Source organism: Leptonotus elevatus, chromosome 4 (genome assembly GCF_054856555.1).
Source record: "Leptonotus elevatus isolate MCC_2025b chromosome 4, RoL_Lele_1.0, whole genome shotgun sequence".
In the NCBI taxonomy this organism is placed as follows: domain Eukaryota; kingdom Metazoa; phylum Chordata; class Actinopteri; order Syngnathiformes; family Syngnathidae; genus Leptonotus; species Leptonotus elevatus.
Genome location: NC_141242.1, coordinates 8,127,154 through 8,145,872, shown reverse-complemented (window position 1 = coordinate 8,145,872; position 18,719 = coordinate 8,127,154). Strand labels below are relative to the sequence as shown.

The 18,719-nt window shown below is 42.4% G+C and overlaps 1 protein-coding gene across 1 annotated transcript in view; it reads left to right on the top strand.

Moving 5' to 3' along the window:
* The window catches only part of roraa (RAR-related orphan receptor A, paralog a), a 245,749-nt gene that overhangs the window by 141,742 nt on the left and 85,288 nt on the right, over window positions 1-18,719 (top strand). The window contains exon 2 of the mRNA XM_086073041.1: window positions 15,205-15,234. Within this exon, the coding sequence (XP_085929167.1) occupies window positions 15,205-15,234 (30 nt within the window). The remainder of the gene's footprint in view (window positions 1-15,204; window positions 15,235-18,719) is intronic.

Genomic DNA, 18,719 nt, shown 5'->3' with positions numbered 1-18,719 from the left:
ATTTAAAAAATAAAATAATGTTTGTAAGTTTGTTATTATACAGGTAGTTGGCTTTAAATTAAATTATCAAGGGGGGAGTCAATCTCAGTAGGCGGCCATTTTGCCATTTGCTTTTGCCATTTGCTTTTGACATAAAAATGACATCATCACAATGACTAATGCTGCATTCGAGGATGGTCGGAAATCGGTTTTTTCCGAGTTCAAACCAGGAAGTGTGCACAGGAATGCCCTCTTGAACTTGGAAATCGGGAAAAAAAGTACCCCGACTTTACGGACGGACTAAAATGTGGAAACACAGACCGTGAATGGTAAAACACAATTTCCTCGAGTATAAAACTAGATAGCTCTCTTCATTCATAAATATTCGACATAACTTCACATAACACAACGTACGTGACAGTATGCCGCTATCTCACTGCATGACATTATACGGTGAACTACTGAACTAATAATAATATAAACAATAAATTAAGCAAAATTGCAAGAAGTCAAGTTTGCTGGAGGTCAAAATGAGTTTTGAGAACCAAAATAAAAAACAATTGATCACTATCCGCCATTTTTGTTGTTTACTTTCGCCTCGAACGCTTTTCAATTCGGATATATCCGACTTCTGACCATCCTCGAATGCAGCTTTTAGAGCTCATCTTGTTAACGTCACATGACCAAACCCAGAAAACAGGTGAGCCATGATTGGTTGTTACCTGAGCCCTTAGGCACAATGATTTTCATTTTCCATTGGGAACATATGGCAAAATGGCCGCCCCCTGAGATGGATTAAAAACGGGTGGATTTTGCTGCTAATGCATACTCCACAAACACAATATTCATCAGAATGCCATGTTTAGACTATCGGAGCTGCTTATGTAGAATTTTTTTGGTAAAGACATTTTTTCCTATGATTTCCTGTTTAAAATGGATAATTATAGTCGCTCTTAGGAAAGCGTCAATTATTCACAGGTTTACGCAAATGGGGGTCCACTGTAAGGTATAAAGAAATGTTTTAATAACATTCCTTAATAGTAGGAAAGTAACCTCCCGAGGAGTCATCATTTTTGTAAAAATAAATAAAATAAAAAATCCTCCTAATTTCTCATGAGAAACAGTTTCCCTCGAAACATGGGCAGACCGGGCTTTATGGGCAAAATTGTGGCGCTTAATATTCAAAACGAAGAACACCATGGGTAAAGGGACTATAAAAGAGCCAATATTGTGTCAGGTGCAGCGGATGCATTCTTGGAGTGAGAGCCAAAACCTCTTGTTGCTATAGCAAAGAATAATAGCACATGGAGCGGCTGGTATTGGACTGCTAGGTGCATCTCTGAACAACCTGACTGTTCAAAGGCTTTTTAGTGCTCTGGAGAACATGAAAGGCATGTTTAAAAATTTAAAAGCCCGATCTGTTCCAGTGCTATGGAGCGGCAGAGGGAAGCAGATTTTTACGTCGCCAGAATTCCCCAGCTGCTTGCTTTGTAAATTAATTAAGATGTTTATGACAGCTGCTTGCACCTAATGGAATGCTTATAGACTATGCTATTAATTATTACTGCTGGCCACAGCTACAAGCTTTCATATTGCTGACAATGTATGGCTGTGGACACGGTATGGACTTGATCCTAGCCTTAGTCTCGGACCTGGCTCCTGACAAGTAGCGGGGGCCGTTGCCAACGTCTGTTATCTCATCATGTCGCTGTGTCACATTAATAAAACGAAAGGGCTTTTTTTTTTTTTTTTTTTTTTTTTTTTTGCAGACTCACCTCTATGCACATTCTTTCCCCGTCTGTTGTTTTGTTTACTATCATCGTATTATTGTTAATCAGTCCTTGTCTGCACGATCCCTTTGCCGTTCAGATAAATATGCTGCCTTCAGGCTTTAAACATCACAAGTGCATATCAGGGATGCCATCTTTGCGCAGTGTGTGAGAGCAGCCCTTCCTCTCGCCTTGTCCACTTGTTACCACGCAGCAGTTTCACCATGACCTGTGCGCGACCTCCTGAGCTCGGAGGAAGTTCAGAACTTTGCTTTCGATATTGCTAACTTGGCTCTAAAAGCTCAAGAGTTTGTATTGTTTTCATTAAGAAGGCATAACAAGCCGAGCGCCTGTGAGCGTGTAAATGTAACTGCGGCTAATTATAGTTCCTCTTTCATGCAACTTCAGTGCAAGTTCGTCTTCTGATGCTGCTGTGAAACTGCCTCACACAAGCCACTCCAACAGCAGAAAGCCGGATACATTCAGCAGTTTTTTTTTAGACTCGGATTGTTTTTACACCAGTATGGGAATTGTTATTGTTTGTGTAGGCGGTGATGTAGTACAAGTGGCAATGGTCAAATGAACCATTTTATGACATGACTGTATCAATGATAGGTTATGCTTGTGAAAAAGAGCTTACACAGAATGATCTATTGATCCCATATCTGTTAAATGTTATCTCATTGTTCGGCTGACAAATAGTCAGTTATGGACTTGTAGTATGCAGTGTGCAATTTTCTACTTTCTAATGGATGGATGTTTTGTTTTTGTTTGTTTTTTACAGCTAGTTTGTTATAACTATGATGTGGATTGGGCCATGGGCTCATTAAATTGTTATGGTCCTGTATGTGTACTGTATATCTGTTTTGGTGCTGCTGATGATGATGATGATATTGTCAGCCGTTTCTTTGTCCCATGTAATGATGAAGTTGTCAGTTGCTATGCAGTTGCTATGCAGTTGCTATAGCCCATGTAATGATGTTGTCAGTTCCTATGCAATTTTGATAGTCCTTGTAATGACTATGTCAGTCGCTATGCAGTTGCTATTTCCCTTGTAATGATGAAGTTGTCAGTTTCTATGCAGTTGCTATTTCCCTTCTAATGGTGTTGACAGTTGCTATGGAGTTTCTGATCCTTGTAATTATGTTGTCAGTTGCTATGCAGCTGATGTGTACCCCTTGGAATGAGGAAGTTGTCAGTTGTTATGCAGTTGGTATGTCCTTTGTATTGATGATCTTGTTAGTTGCTATGCATTTGCTATGTCCCTTGTAATGACAACGTTGTCAGTTGCTATCCAGTTGCTCTGTTCCTGTAATTGTCACTCTTAAGTCAGGGAGTACAGGGAGTCCTCAAGTTACGTCATACACGACCTACGTCATTTCGACTATACGGCGCCCGTGACTTTTTAGTAGCACTTTCTTTTATGTTAATTTCCCACAATAATCATGCCATTTTAAAGTTGTGTTGTCTATGAAGTGTTTTCTTCAAGGCCATCTGAATCTAGCTATGCTCTCTGTTGTTACTTTGTATTTTTTATATAAAGACATCCCATTTTTAACAGCAAAATAGGAGGGAGCTCAATAAGTCTCTGGACCCTAGAGAGAAAATCACTCGCTAAACAGAACCATGACCGGAAATGAATTCTGTTCGGTGATGGCGTATGTCACGCATAAGAGTGGCCTATAAGTTTTATCGTATAAAATATTTATATCAGTCATGTTATTTGTTTGTTTTCACAATATAACCCTGAGCTTAGATTTTGACCCCTTAACCAGATCATATTTCTGTTTATTGATGCTGTGTTTTGGCCAAATGTACTGTAGTATCTCTCACAGGGCATCTTGTGATAACAAGTTACAAAACAGTCAGTGGGACAAATAAATAACCCAAACAGAGCTCAAAGTGTTGTTGAGGCGTGCTTACGTATCAGTGCAGAAAGAAGGCATCATGTTTCCGCTCTGCAGAGCTTTATCCCGTGTTATCCTGCGATTACATTTACATAGAGAATGCAGCATGGTGGGGGGGGGGGGGGGGCAACAAACTTAAGCGTACTCCACCTGCACCACAAGAGGCGATGTGTGAAATATGTATTCAGTCTTTCATCAAGCCCTTTATCTTCCGCGCTTGCGTGTGAAGTCCTCTGTTGTGTTAGCTTTCCAAAAAAGAAGAGGAGAGAAACTGTGATCTGTGTTCTATTAATCACAGTCCAACTGTGGCTGTGTCCTTATCACATGTGCGTAATTACAGTATATTTGTGCTTTAAGCATGACTCTGTTGCTTGAAAATGGAAGTGTGGCTCCACTGACGAACTCCCCACTAATAGGACTACCTTTGATCTGCACGGAGCACGAAAGGGCTCGGAGAACTCGCAGGTTTTAATTATGAAATGCATGAAAAATAGATGCCGCGCTAAGTGCCGAGCATAACTGCAACCAGTCGCAGCGTGCTTGCGAGTGTGCCTCGCCTTTTCCTTCCTTTATGTCTTCCTGTGCTCCGAAAATACCTTAATCCCTGCCTCTCCGGCTCGGTGTGTAGAAACAGCAAAAGGCACATCTGTGATATTAATTAGTGAATTGACAGACGTGTAATTCATCTCGGAGGAAGTTTTCATTACATGGGAGGCTTCATCGGGGTAGTTTGGCTTATTGGCAAGTGCTAAGACCGGACCTAATGGGGCTACAGTTCCCTCCCATTCCAGCAATTAGAGCCAAGTCCTCATCAGCAGAGCCATGAGTCCACTGTTGTGGGAGTTGGACTCGCTCAACGTGATCCTTCCCCACAGACTTGTGTTCATTAGACAAGTGCCTGCTCGCTCTGCACTCTGCTGGATGGGAGCTGAGGATGAATGAGTGATGGTAATGAAAGGCGTTCAATATAATTCAGAGTCAGCCTTTATATTCAGGTGATATTAGCTGACATGAGTTTGTCATGAAAGTGCTGGTCTCCTTCCCCCTTGAGGTGGTTATACGACACGAGTGTGTACACATTCTGTTGACATAGCAGCACGCCTCCGCTAACAGATTGTCACTAACTGTCAGAGCACACATCAACTCACCTCTTCTAATCCCACCTTCTGCTATTCTGGAGATGATATCAAATGCACGTGGCATTGACTAAATAAAAACTTGCAAACTTCACCTGCTATAATGACTTTGGCAAAAGGAGCCAACCGCTACGTTTTCCTGAGATGCGTTGCCTATGAATCATTATTTGCAAGCAAGCACCCAGAGAGACGACAACAAGTGAGATTTACTCTTTATTTAACGGCAGCACATTCTGAATATTTAAATTCCTCTTAATAGGTTAGCCCGAGGGGGGAGCATCTATATTGGCCGATATTACAGCCCATTATTATAAAATGAGCATAACTGGAGTTTAAGCCTCAAGAGCTGTATAAATGCATTCCCTGTTTAGCTTTCGACCTGTGTAGAGATAAAATGATATATTGTAATGTGAATAGAAATGCTAAAGTGTTGTCTCTGGGGGAAAGTAGAGAGAAACCGCAGAAGCAGAGCAATTGCTAGCTTGTACAGAATTGTAAAAATGGGATTTGTGATAAAAACAAGACAACACCGTATATATAAATAAAGGTGGGAAATGGTCAAACATGTGTAATAATTCCTTCCAAAAATACTTTTTTGGTCATCCATGCATCCATCCAGCCAGCAATCCATTTTCTTTTCTTACCCGGGGTCAGTTTGCAGGAGGGCAGCTTTAGCAGGGAAGCCCATACTTCCCTCTCCCCAGCCATTTCGTCCAGCTCTTCTGGGATAATACCAAGATGTTCCCACGCCAACCAAGAGATATAGTCAACGTGTCCTGGGTCGTCCCCGGGCTCTCCTCCCAGTGGGACGTGCCCGGAACTCTCACCACTCCTCTGAATGCGGAAGAGCTGAGGCTCTGACTCCGAGTCCCTGTGGGATGACTGAGCACCCTGACAATGAAACTCATTTCAGCCACTTGTATCTGGGATCTTCTTGTTTTGGTCACAACCCACAGGCCGGTACCATAGGTGAGTGTAGGAACGTCGATTGACCAGTAAATCGAGAGTTGCAGTCTGCATTACTACAGACGCTGCAGAGATCTGCTTATTGATCTCCTACTCCATCACCCCCTCAATCGTGAGACCTCAAGCTACTTGAACTCCTCCACTTTGTGCAGGATCTCATCTCAGACCTGGAGAGGGCAGACTTTTCCAACACAGGATGGTCTCAGATTTGGAGGTGCTGATTTTCATCCCAACCGCCTCACACTCGGTTGCGAACCGCTCCAGTGAGAGTTAGCGATTGTTGCCTGATGGAGCCAACAGTACCGCATCGTATGCAAAAAGTAGTAATACAATACTGAGGCCACAAAACCGGACCCCCACAATGCCTTGGCTGTGAAAAGAAATGATTTCCATAAAGGTTAGGTGCAGAAACGAAGTACAGCCTTGGCGGAGTTCCACCCTCACTGAAAATGAACCCGACTCACTGCGGGCAATGCGGACCAAACTCTGACATTGCTCATGCAGGGACCAAACAGCCCGTATCAGGGGGTTCGGTACCCTGTACTCCTAAAGCATCCCCCACAGAACTCCCTGAGGCCTTCTCAAAAGTCCACAAAACACAGGGTTGGGCAAACTCCCACATACCCTTGAGGACTCTGCCAAAGGCGGAGAGCTGGTCCACCGTTCCATTGCCAGGATTAAAACCGCACTGCTCCTCCTGAATCTAAGAGTCGACTTCCCGACAAACTCTCTTGAACCGACCATGGAGCCTGAAATGCGTGATCCCCCTGCAGTTGGAAAGCACCCTTTGGTCTTCCTTCATCGAACTGCAACCTTGGCTGTCCCTGTGCCAAGCGCATTAATCGGTTGATTAATTGATTGACCCCCCCCCCCCCTCCCCCTCCATTGTCAAGTGAAATATAATATAGTGAAAATGCCCTTTCCTGATGTGTCTAAGTGGACTTTCAGTGTAGTACAGCAGACTGCTGTGGAGTAAATTAAGATAGTCAGGGTGGTCTACTAAATGTGGTTTGTCTTTATTTACAGTGCAGGCTGTAAGGCTATTGGGTTTCATGCTTGGTTGAGACTGGATCCCAGAGCGATTATCACTGGGCTGAGAACCCTCCGTGAGGAGAGTACACAGAGGTCTGTCTGTGCCCCTGGCCTGGCTCTGACCAGGACCCTGGGCTTTCCTGCATCCGCCAGGCCCTCTAGGAACCAGCTCGCACACACAGGGGAATTACTCTTCTGTGTAGCCAGGATCAAGAGTGAGCAACATCAGAGAAATGTAAACCCTCATGTTGTGGCTCGTCACCTTTACCGCTGTATTGTAGCACACAACAAAACAACACAGTGGTTTCTCATTTTGCACTCCAGCTTGGTAGGTGGCTTTTAACTGAGCTGCACAATTGCTACAAGTGTTTACCATTTAGTGGTTTCATATGCAAGCAAAGACATGGCCTTAGTGGAAACTACAGTACCTCCTAGTATTTGATATTATATTTTTCCTAATTATTTACCAGAGGTGGGTGCGTCAGTTTATTTTGAGCGTCCATTATTCATCTGTCGTGAACAGTCGGGGCAGCCGTCTGTCATTGATAATATTTCCGAACCAAACTGTAGTCAATAATCCGAACCAAACTGTAATCGTCAATCCGTCATTTTTCATCAAAATGGACGTCCGTCATTAGTCATCAAAATAGGCATTCCGTCATTTACGGAGTGAGGATTAGATTGATTGATTGCATTGACAACCAAAAACCCACTTGCATGGCTTAGTCCGTCAATTTTTTTAAGCTTCCTGTTATTCATTAATTGTAAATAAAACGGGCGTCCATCATTGACCGATTGATGGACCTTTCTTCAATATTGATGGAATGCCCACCTCTGTTATTTACACAGGGAATTAGGCAATAGCAATGTAATAGATGACAAATGCAAATCAATATATCGCCATTATACAATATTTTTTTGTGTTTCTTTTAACATCTGAATTGCAGAGGATCTTCGCAATAAGTTTGGAGTGGGAAAAAAAAAAAAAGTATGTTTGCTCGTCAACACTATGTTATCGTTATTATCAGGGGTTTAAAGTGATTGTGCAAACATGTCTGTTCCTGTAAAAGAACCTCATGGTTTGTTGCTTCATCATACAGTTTCATTTTTAAAGAGCATTTTCTCATTTTTTTTAATCTAATCATTCACTTCTTAAAAAGATGAGTTCATAATTTCTTTCAACAAAATGCAACTTCATTCTAACACTTTTATTTGTGTGTGTGTTATCTTTGTGGTCCTACTAGCATAATTTTTTTTTTAATACCTTTCAAGCTCCTTTACACCTACACAGGTTTTTCACTATGCAATTTGTTCTCTTAGGAATTCATCAAGTAATATGAACCAGTGATAAATATTTGTTAAACAGCAATGACAGAATTCACTCTCGTATAACCTTGAGCAAAGGACTTTTGATGCTACGTTAAAAAATCGGACCTTGTACCTTTTGTTGCGTGGTGCCATTTATTTAGGCTCCCACAAAGGTAAACGTGTGCAGCGGTGTCTTACCAATAACAATAGCACTTATCACATGCGCTCCCCGAGGTGCAATTAAAATTCCGTCGGAGTCTTCAATCTGCCTCGCAGCCATGCCTGCTGTTTGTCGGCCCTTCTGGGCCGCGTCAATTCCTCTGCCGCGATGTATAATTCACGAGCCACCAAACAACACCCTGGTCTCACCTGGAGACTTGCGGGGCCCAGTAATGCAGAACTGCATGTGAGCTTGAGAGACATGCCGTATGTAGGGGCGGGTGAGGGGCATGTGACATGATAAGTTAACTCAGCAAGGACTTTGACGGTGTCAGGGTCACCCTGATAACGTCGCCGTCCCCTTGGGATGCCTCCAACTTCTCTGTGGAAGTCTTGTGTGCTTAGATTTCCCATTACTTTCTCCTTTTGGCTCGTCAAAGACAATTGTGGTGTCCTCTAAAACTAATTTGGATGTATATCTTCTATTTGCAGACAATTCCATAGTGATGCGTTGAAGTAACCTGTGGAGTCTCCGAGTGGTTGCTTGTAGTTAAAACCAATTAGAAATGACCAGAAATAACAGCGCCTGGAGACAGACAAGTCATTTTTCCTTTGAGCGTCCCCCAGGGAGTTGGCCTCTCCATGGATTCAGTGTTTTAGTATATTAGGGGGCAGCTGATTAGAATCATTGTGCTTTTTTAATCATTATATTTTTGCACGTATAGTTGATGGTAATATAATAGCTCATAAGTGTGCCAGTCCAAAAGGGAGAATGTCTTAAATGGCCTTCTCTAAAAACTGAGAGCACTACAGAAGAGTGTCACAGAGGTCCTTGAACCAACCAACCAACCAACTAACCATTTTCTTAACAGCTTAATCCGCACAAGGGTTACGGGGTGCTGGAGCCTATCCCAGCCGGCAGTAAGCGGGGTAGATCCTTGAACCATGTTTCTGAATTTTTTAGCCAAGTAAACTCTATGTTCATTGGCTGACATTTTCTTCAAGTCTAACCTTCAGAGGTCCATGAATCATACCAAAACATGGCGGACCTTTTGGGTTAATGAGATGGCAAACATGAGCAACACATTCATTGTTTGCAATGATTTCCTTTCAAGAATGTAGCATCAATCTGTTAGCAAGACAGTCAAAGTATGCGCTTGTGAAGCGATCATCATTCACCAACAGCTTCAGGGGTCAACTAAAATTGAGTCGTGTACAACTGCCACCTGCTTATAGCAAAAGGTGAAGCAATATTTTTACTCGACTCATACATTATTTTTCAGCAACATAAATGCAGTATTATTTTATAGTAACATCGTTCAGAAAAGAAAAAAAACATGTCACAACACGCGGAATCCATTGAGAGTAGTGGTTTGCATAACAGCTAGCTGAGTGGGATGGGATCAATTCTAAGTACCCTGTGATGTGATCGATCAGGAATGTACTTTACAGTTCTCGTTATAACACCTCGTCCATAATCCAGTCTGTATATTGCGACAAGATATAGTCATTAAAATTGACTTTCTTTCTATTTCCTTTGGCTATTTGTTTTTATTTTGTTCTTTTTCTCCTTCCATAACATTAAACTGTCAGAAAATGTTACACAATATGTTACCTCCAAAGCTCAGTCTCATATAGCACAGTGGTTAAAGCAAATAACTAGTGTGTGGTAGGCCAGCGTTGATATCCCGGTTGGAGCAGATTTCACCAGCTCAATGACCTTAGTGGCAGAATCTCCGCCCTGAGACTGGGAGGTTGTGGGTTTGCTTGATACTCAGCATTTAGGGTTGGGAGGTTCGATCACCAAATGATTCCTTAGTGCGGCACCGCTGCGCCCCTCACCGCTCCGGGATGAGTCAAATACAGATTTCAAATGTCGCCCCACATAGATGTGTGTGACAATCAGTGGTACTTAAACCTAATCAACGTTTATAACCTTTTTCTTATTTTTATGAATATCTACTTAATTTTGTCTGTTATTATTTTTATCTCGAAAGAAGCATTCCCAATGACCGTGGTCTTGGCCTGTAGTTTTTAGTAGGTCTGCGCTCCTTCACTGGCTCCTCCTGAACACCGGGTCCGTTTCGGCAGTTGTGTCCTTGTGCGCATCGGCCGTGCAGCGGCGGCATGTGGAGCAAGCAGCAGAAAGTGAGCCTCCCTGTCTCCCCAGACTGAACAGTGAATGAGGATAAGTGAGGAGCGCCAGTCAATGAATCAAGCAGCAGGACGGCAGCAGCCAGGAGGGCTGAAGGGGGGGGGGGGGGGCTACGAGTGTGACGTCCCCACGGGACGGCCTCGCATTAGAAACTTCCTCGTCTGTGTGTTTCTGGCACAGGTTAAATGGATCGCTCCCATTAGCGCGTTGAGAGGACAGCTCCATTATATGAAGGAGACTGTAACTTTGAATGTCACGGTGCAACAAGCCCAGAGCACGCCTCGTCTCCCAGGAAGGCAGGGTGACAATAACCATCCATGATAATCATTCCCTGTCAGGCTTTAAGAAAGCTGAAATTATGACGTACAGCCCACCGTGCGCCTCAGAGTTCATTACAGGGCTGTCACTTTGAGTCGCCGGCCGTGGCACGCCGCTCCACAGCCGTCTGCAGCATCGTGGCTGCCACAGCCCGCACTCACTCTTCTCTTGTCTAAGTGGCATGTTTACAGGATGTGTGCCCCCTCCCCCGCAAGCCCGCCTACCCCCTTTGCAGATAGATGTAGTGGAGGTTAAACTCCAGTCACCTGCACAGTACCTCACTTCCTCCATAGGTGAGCAAAGTCTCACGAGACTGATGCAGGGGAAATGTGACTGATCAAAGGCCACAGTGTGACAACTAACCCTCCTTCCAGTGTGACACATGCTAATGTAAAAAATATTAATTCAGCGGTGGCAGCATTGCAAGGGCGGGGGGGGGCACTCGTGTTCTTTCTTTTCCATATGTATTTGATGCAAAGTTTTTGAAATGATCTAAATTATGTAAAAAATAATATGTAAATGACATCAGAGTAGTTCAGGGCTCATGTAACAACCAATCACGGTTCACTTGGTTTCCGGGTTTGGTCATGTGAGATTTGCATTAGCTGAGACACCGTGATCTCATTTTCATTTGACAGCAAGGAGCAAAATGGCTACTTGACTACCCCTTTAATTGTTTTAGTGAGTTTTAGAATTTTATTTGCCACTAAGTAAACACAATTTTAGCAGTTTTGGGTTCAAACCTGTTGCTATGCTAGCAATCAAGGAGTTTTCCAGTTTTGGTCACGTTATGTTCCGCATGCAGTGGATTAACAGCATTTGAATTAATTCACAAAATTAAAACAAACAAAACAAACTTTATTGAAAGTTGATATTGCAGATTTACTGGTTTGCAGCCAACATAAGCATTTTTTTCCTTGCCACTGAATGCCAGTAAATTATGATGTTTCAATCATAATCTTCAAACATAGCACAAGCCTTGCAACCTCTTTCACTATTATGGCTAAAATGAATAATAGCCACAGAGAAAAACACTCCTGTGGCTGCAGGCGCATTTTTCCCAGCCTGGTTTATCAGCCAAGGAGAGTTTCACCTCCAGACTGACCTCTGAACCTGCCATCCAGTAGAGAAGACATGAGCTGGCAGCCATTGCCAATGTCAGCGCCCACAGCTAGCTCCTTCTTTCTCACCGCCTGACTCATTATTTGGCTTTGTGGCCCTTTCTCCTTGCCACCTCCAATCACATGGTTGTGAATGACACTTAGAGGAGGAACAACCCCCCCCCCCCTCCCCCCAACCACCTGGTCTGCTTCCCCTAACCTGCATGGCAACAGGCTTTTTGTATTTCAGAACATGTTTTATTTATCGGTGGAGTAGTTAATAAACAGGTGCTTCTATGTTTTTTACATTTCTGTATAGAGTATAGCTGCGCAATTGCTAGCAAAGATACACGGCGTTCGCGCCGCGTATGTAGATAGGGTGACCAGACGTCCCGTCTCATTTTGAGCCTTGGGTCCCACCTTCCTTCCGATTTCGTCAACCTCATTGTTTTGTCCTGATATAGACAGGTCCAGTACCAGCGTCCCGTATTAAAAAAAAAAAAAAAATTGCTATGTGTAGGCCTATGTCAATCACACAGTTATCGTAGTAATTCATACGATAAATACAAAAGGGAATTTAACACAGCCAGCCAAAAGGTTGGATAATGATGAGTTATTTGTGTTGTTTAGCGCTGTTGAACTGTCCACCAAGATAGCTTTTAGCATTAACTAAAGTAATACCCCCCAAGGTCGACGAAAAGGAGATTCGCTAGCGATTATATTTCGCATTTCTAATTAGCATGTGAGTTTTTAATTTCACACTATGTGTAGAGTTACTCAATGATTGCGGCTAGCTGTTGAGCTGCATTATGGGATTTGAACGGAGCGCGGTTAGCTACAGTTATCGTGTTTTGTTATCATGCCTCTTTGTGTTACCTTGTACGGGCATGGTGTAATGTACGGTAGTTAAAGTGGTATCTAGTTGTGTTCAGTTAAATCAGTTAAATCATTGCTACTTTAGTGGTGGTGACTCCGGCACCTTGAGTTAAAATGCAATTAATGACACTGGTTTCTTACAGCATTAGGGAAGCACATAAAGTAATTGTCTCTAACAATAGTGCAGACGTCTTAAGTTCGTAGTCTTTTATGCTTGTTGTGCTGGCCAATGCGACCCTATTTCTCAAATGGTTCCGCAGGTCTGATGTATTTGTAATTGTGTATTAGTGACTATGTTCACTGTATGTAATGTGAACAGTTGGAAAGAACAGAAGGTTTTGGCCCTGAGCAATGGGACAATGCTAAAGGTCCATCACAGACTGTTGGGCCCTTGGGTGACTCATTTCCTTCTTTCTGCTCAGTGGAGTTGCTATCAGTTATCTGTGACTCTGCGTCTGTCTATAGGAGGCTCAGGGCCTTATTTGTTTTCCCCCTCGTTGCACTTCAACTTGTTTCCCCTCAAATGTGTCTGAAACATTGTTATCTTCGGCCAGACGCCTTTTTCAGCGAGTTATTGAATCATGTCAACTTGCTGTCCCCCGAGTTTGCGACGCAAGCTAAAGAAAAATTAGCCATTGCTTCCACATGACAAGTGGGATCTATTAGTGTGCTCTCGCCCTGCAAAGCATGAGCATCAAGTGGGCCGGCGGGGGACCGCTGTGCGCTCGTCTACATTCGACTCCTGGGGCGGCGGAGCGATGTTGCGGAGCGAAGGAACCGGCGGGAAGAAGCCAAGCGGCCCATTGGAAAGCTCGACGATGGAAGAGGCAACAAAGAGTTGCACTTTGGCCTTGATCAAACGGGTCTCATCTCGGTCTGACTCGTGCTGGTTGAACCAGGCGCTTGTTTTATGGGCAGACATGAGTGTTTGCAGCTTGTCTATGGATTACTGATGTGTGATTGGTTGAAGCTTGTATCGTATAATACACACCGATGCATTGCGCTTGCTCCAGCCATCCATTTTCTGCAGCGCTAATCCTGTTCAGGGTCACGAGGAAGCTTGAGACTATCTGACTGTGAAGAGGCGGGGTGCACACTTGGTTGATCTTCTGTCACAGGATGACAACCATTCACACTTCTATTCACACATATGTTGTTGTTTTTTTTTCCAGTGAAGCAAACATTAAAGCCCGTATCCCACGTTCATTAACGGTAACGAATGTTGATTACACATCAGGGTTATGTCAAGGTCGCAGCGTTTCCTAAACATTCTCTAAACGGTCTTAATGATTCTTTAAACAGCCGTAATGTTTTTTCTTGTTGCAAGGACATTTTTTATAGTAGTAAAAATGAAAGATGCAAATACAGTGTATGTGAAAAATTGATTTTTAACATTTCCTTTCAACAAGAAAAATCATTAAGACTTTTTAGAGCATCATTAAGACTGTTTAAAGAATACTTAAGAAACACTGCAAACTTGAACGAACCATGACGTGAAATCAACATTCGCTAGCGTCACAAACGTTCATTTCTCAGAGCAAGAACATAAAAGCAACGATTTTACGTCAGGGTTTGTTCAAGGTCTCAGCGTTTCCTAGACGATCTCTAAACAACCTTAATGGTTCTCTAAACAGTCCTAATGTTTCTATAAACCTTATTTTCACAACATATTCAAAATGTCCTTGCAACAAGAAACAGCCGAGGCCTCAGAATTTAACCCTGTGGAACACCATACATTTCATTATACACGTGAATTAATTCATATTGCGAATATCCGTCCGATCACTTTCTTTTTTTGCTAGACTGAGTTAGTATGAAGGGATTAAAATAATAAACGGATCACATGACATCATCACAACAGTTACAAGTCGACTACTAAGCGCACCAAATTCCCTGCAGCACAGATAGGTCAAGCAATGTAGATTCACCAAACCCAGGTTAAGAACTACTGGTCTAACAGAATGAAGGAAAATTAATTTTGAGTCCTGCGTCGCTTTAAGCCCTTTCAAATTGGGGGGGGGGGGGGGGGTGTTTGGAATTACTTTGCAGTGCTGGATATAGACACGCCCATTTGGCTCAAACACATCTCAACCTGTCAGCTGTCATCTGCTTGTGTTTAATCTACTGAGCACATTGCTATTGTAATTCCTTCAATATATTTGCATAGTCTGTAGAGGACAGAGATTGAACTTGTGAATATGGAAGTGGTAAATGCCTTGGGTCAGTCACCTTGTTGACCTTGAAAGGCGCCAGAGTGTTGGACCGCAGGGGAATTTACTGTGCCACCAGCAGCGCTACTAAAATGCTAATTCTGTTTTTATTTTGGGCTTGTTTTAAAGTCACTGGTCAAAATGTGTTAGATTTGTTCGTCCATATATGCAAAAGATCATAATGCTCCCTTTTGAATCACACTGTTGGAGATATTTTATATGTAGTTCCGCTGCATCGTGCTGTTTTTACCCTTGCGGTATTATATTCTTATTTGCTTTGTGTTTGCAGGCATCTCCGTAACAAAGAAGACACACACATGTAAGTACACGTAACATTTTCAAGTTGTTTCAAATATTGTTACACTCTCCTTTGAACCATATTCACATAGAGCACAAGTTACAAATTCCTTCCTATGCTGACCTCATTTTTTTCATTTTATGTTCTGCGTATTCGCCGAATGTGATTTCACCAAATGAATATCTTGTTGACGTTCTTGTCCCCGCACACAATAACACCAAAGAGGAAATGAAAAATGTTGTCTTATGACTGCTCGCTAATCACGCACAGTCGTGGCCGCCTGCGTGCCGAGGCGCGCCTCTTTGTTCTCTTGCAAGAGGCCTTGCAGCCGAGCAACCGGATGTGGCGTCTTGTTGTGGTTGCTCGCCTTTGACTGCGATCACTAGCGAGAGTCGGGCCTCGCCAAGTCGATCATGTCGGTAAAAGTGAAAGATGCAAATATATGAGAAGTGATTACTTCAATGCAATTCAGCCTTTTCCAAGAAAAACACTCTTGTAGAGGTTTTAATTGAACACTCTATTTATAATTGTGCATCATACTCATGTAGCTTAACGGCGTAACCGTACAAACAACTCACAACAAACTACAAGCACAATAATAATAGTATAGATGAATTAATACTTCTTTGACAGTGTCAGTCAAGCTAAGAATTTTTGGCAGGTTTTTTTTTTTTTTCCTACATGGCGCCAATCATCCTCGAGCTGCCTCGTGAAGAATTGATGAACAGTCATCACACCTGTAGGAATCAATGTTTTCCAAGAGATTTGCTGGCTATTTTGACACGAGTGAAGTGCAATTGGATGAGGCATTTTTAAATGTTTTTGTGTAGTGTGCAATCTTTATTCCGAATTGGGAATGGCAGAAAGTGCGCGTGACGGCGATCCGTTTGCTCTGATCACTCTGATGAAACTGGTGGCGAGGGGAAGCCAGGGGGCTTTTCCACAAGAGCCGGCCGAGTGTTTCGGATTGTGAGAGATTGCGAGCGGCTGCTTCTCGCCCTGTAAGGCTCCACGGTTCCTTCTTACATCAGACAGGAGGGCAAAGAATTTGATCTTCTACACGTCTACCTTACTCAAACAGCTCCGTGAAAAAACAGTCTGTTAAGCTATTTGCTTGTCTTGAGGCACTTTAGTGTTATTTAAAAAAAAAAAATGTGTTGATGGTTGAAGGTGAAACAGAAATGCCTTAACCCGCCATCCACCACCGCACTATCCTATCTTAATTAGCGTAGCGCTAGGCACCTCCACACCGGAAGAAGTCTCATATCAAAGAGCATGATTTAGGAGTCTCGGGTTCAAAGCCCTGGGCGGAAACTGGACTATTCTGTCTCATTTCACTGGGAAATATTCAAATCTTGTCCATGGGAGGAAATCAAAGTAAAGGCCCTTAACAAGTAGTTGATTGGTGTGCCTCATAGATAGGAAGCAGCTCGTCAGAAGTGTGTCCACAAGACGGAGTTGAAGGGCCAGTTGGTGGTCAATGTGGGGGGAGTAGATGATATGACTTGTGGAATAAAAAATAGAATAATGAGGTGCAAATGCCCTCCTTACATTGTCATAATGCTTCCTGGCTGTGTGATAGGCGCTGCATGTGTAATGTATGCACATATGTGTTTACAAGGTCTTCCAGGTCCAAGGTGGACCACTGGGATGGACCGGGGGTCTCTGCTTACTCCCCCGCTCGGCACCTCTGAGTGATCAAACTGCTGGAAGCTTCCCTCCATGCCAGTCCCCTCATCAATATAAATTACAGGGGCAGCTGTTCGCTGGCAGGCTCCTCTCGCTCGCTCGCCTCCACTTCCCTTTCCCACCCACCCGAGTGGACTCATCATTGAGCTATCACAAGATGTAGTAGTCAAGATGAAAACAGATACTCGTGCCACTGTGGCATCCTCTCCTCTGTGGGGCCTTTTTTATTGACTTTGCTAGATTTTTCATCAGACACATTATACTCTCTTATAAAGCACACTAACCTAAGTGAGTTAGATGTGTAGTTGCATAGTTAGTTAGTTAGAATGTGTCCGATTTTTATTAAACTTTCTCTTGATTTATCACAAGTTAGTTAGTTAGTTAGTTATGTGTCTGATTTTTATTAAACTTTCTCTTGCTTTCTCACAAGTTAGTTAGTTAGTTTGTTAGTTAGTTAGAATCTGTCCGATTTTTATTCAACTTTATTTTGCTTTCTCACAAGTTAGTTAGTTAGTTAGTTAGAATCTGTCCGATTTTCATTCAACTTTATCTTGCTTTTTCACAAGTTAGTTAGTTAATTAGTTAGTTAGAATCTGTCCGATTTTTATTCAACTTTATTTTGCTTTCTCACAAGTTAGTTAGTTAGAATCTGTCCGATTTTTATTCAACTTTATCTTGCTTTTTCACAAGTTAGTTAGTTAATTAGTTAGTTAACTAGTTAGTTAGTTAGTTAGAATGTGTCCGATTTGTATTCAACGTTCTCTTGCTCTCTCACAGGTTAGTTAGTTAGTTAGTTAGTTAGTTAGTTAGTTAGTTAGTTAGTTAGTTAGTTAGTTAGTTAGTTAGTTAGTTAGTTAGTTAGTTCGTTCGTTTGTTAGATTTTAATTTATGATACACTCTAAAATCAATCAAGCAAGCAATTATATATTGTTTATATTACAGACAAATAGTTTTAGGATTTTTTTCAATATTTTGGAGTGGCCTTGTATTCTTCTTGACAAGATCCACCCCTGCCTAGAACAACACCCAAATCCCATCTTGACATTCAGAACCCAAAAAAATAATAATTATGTAGTAAGCTGATCATACTAAGATTGCACGTCTCTTTCCTAATCTAGCATCAGATGCGTGAACTATAGCCACAAGGTGACTCGTGCACACCCAGAGGTCACGTAGCCAGGATGCTCTTACTCAAACAGAACAGATCTGCCGATTACTGATATGCATTGCTGTTTGTTTTTTATCCCCTGCTTGCATTATATTAGATTTAAACTGAGCTGCTCCAATCCATCAGTGATAGAATAACACACTTAATAACATCTAACAATATTACAATCGGGTAGAGCAACATTACAACAATCATGGCTGTATCTCAAATTACCATACAGCTGAATTTGCATTATTCAAATACAAGGAGGGGGAAATAAAGCCTCACAAAGACAATCTTACCCAGTTTTCTCTGACGATAGGCAGTATGCACCCAAGTAAGATGACCACGAGCTGCCTTGAGAATGTGACCAAGTTTTTGTTTATCATCATAATTTAGCAATATTGTTAGTGTTTGTGCTGATTTAAAACTCCACTACATTACATTTGTAGCATGAGAGAATCACAATAATGGAAACCACTCTCATTATAATACTACAGAAACAATTATGACCAATATTTAGTTTTATGGCAGACATGTTCACTCACTGAAACAGATTTTGAGCACTGTTTGAGATTGTTTGTGCCCGGTTGGATGGTTTATATCAGGGGATATTGCTAGTTCCTCGGGATAGGGAATTGATGGCCTTGTGAAGGCATTTTTTAGGCTC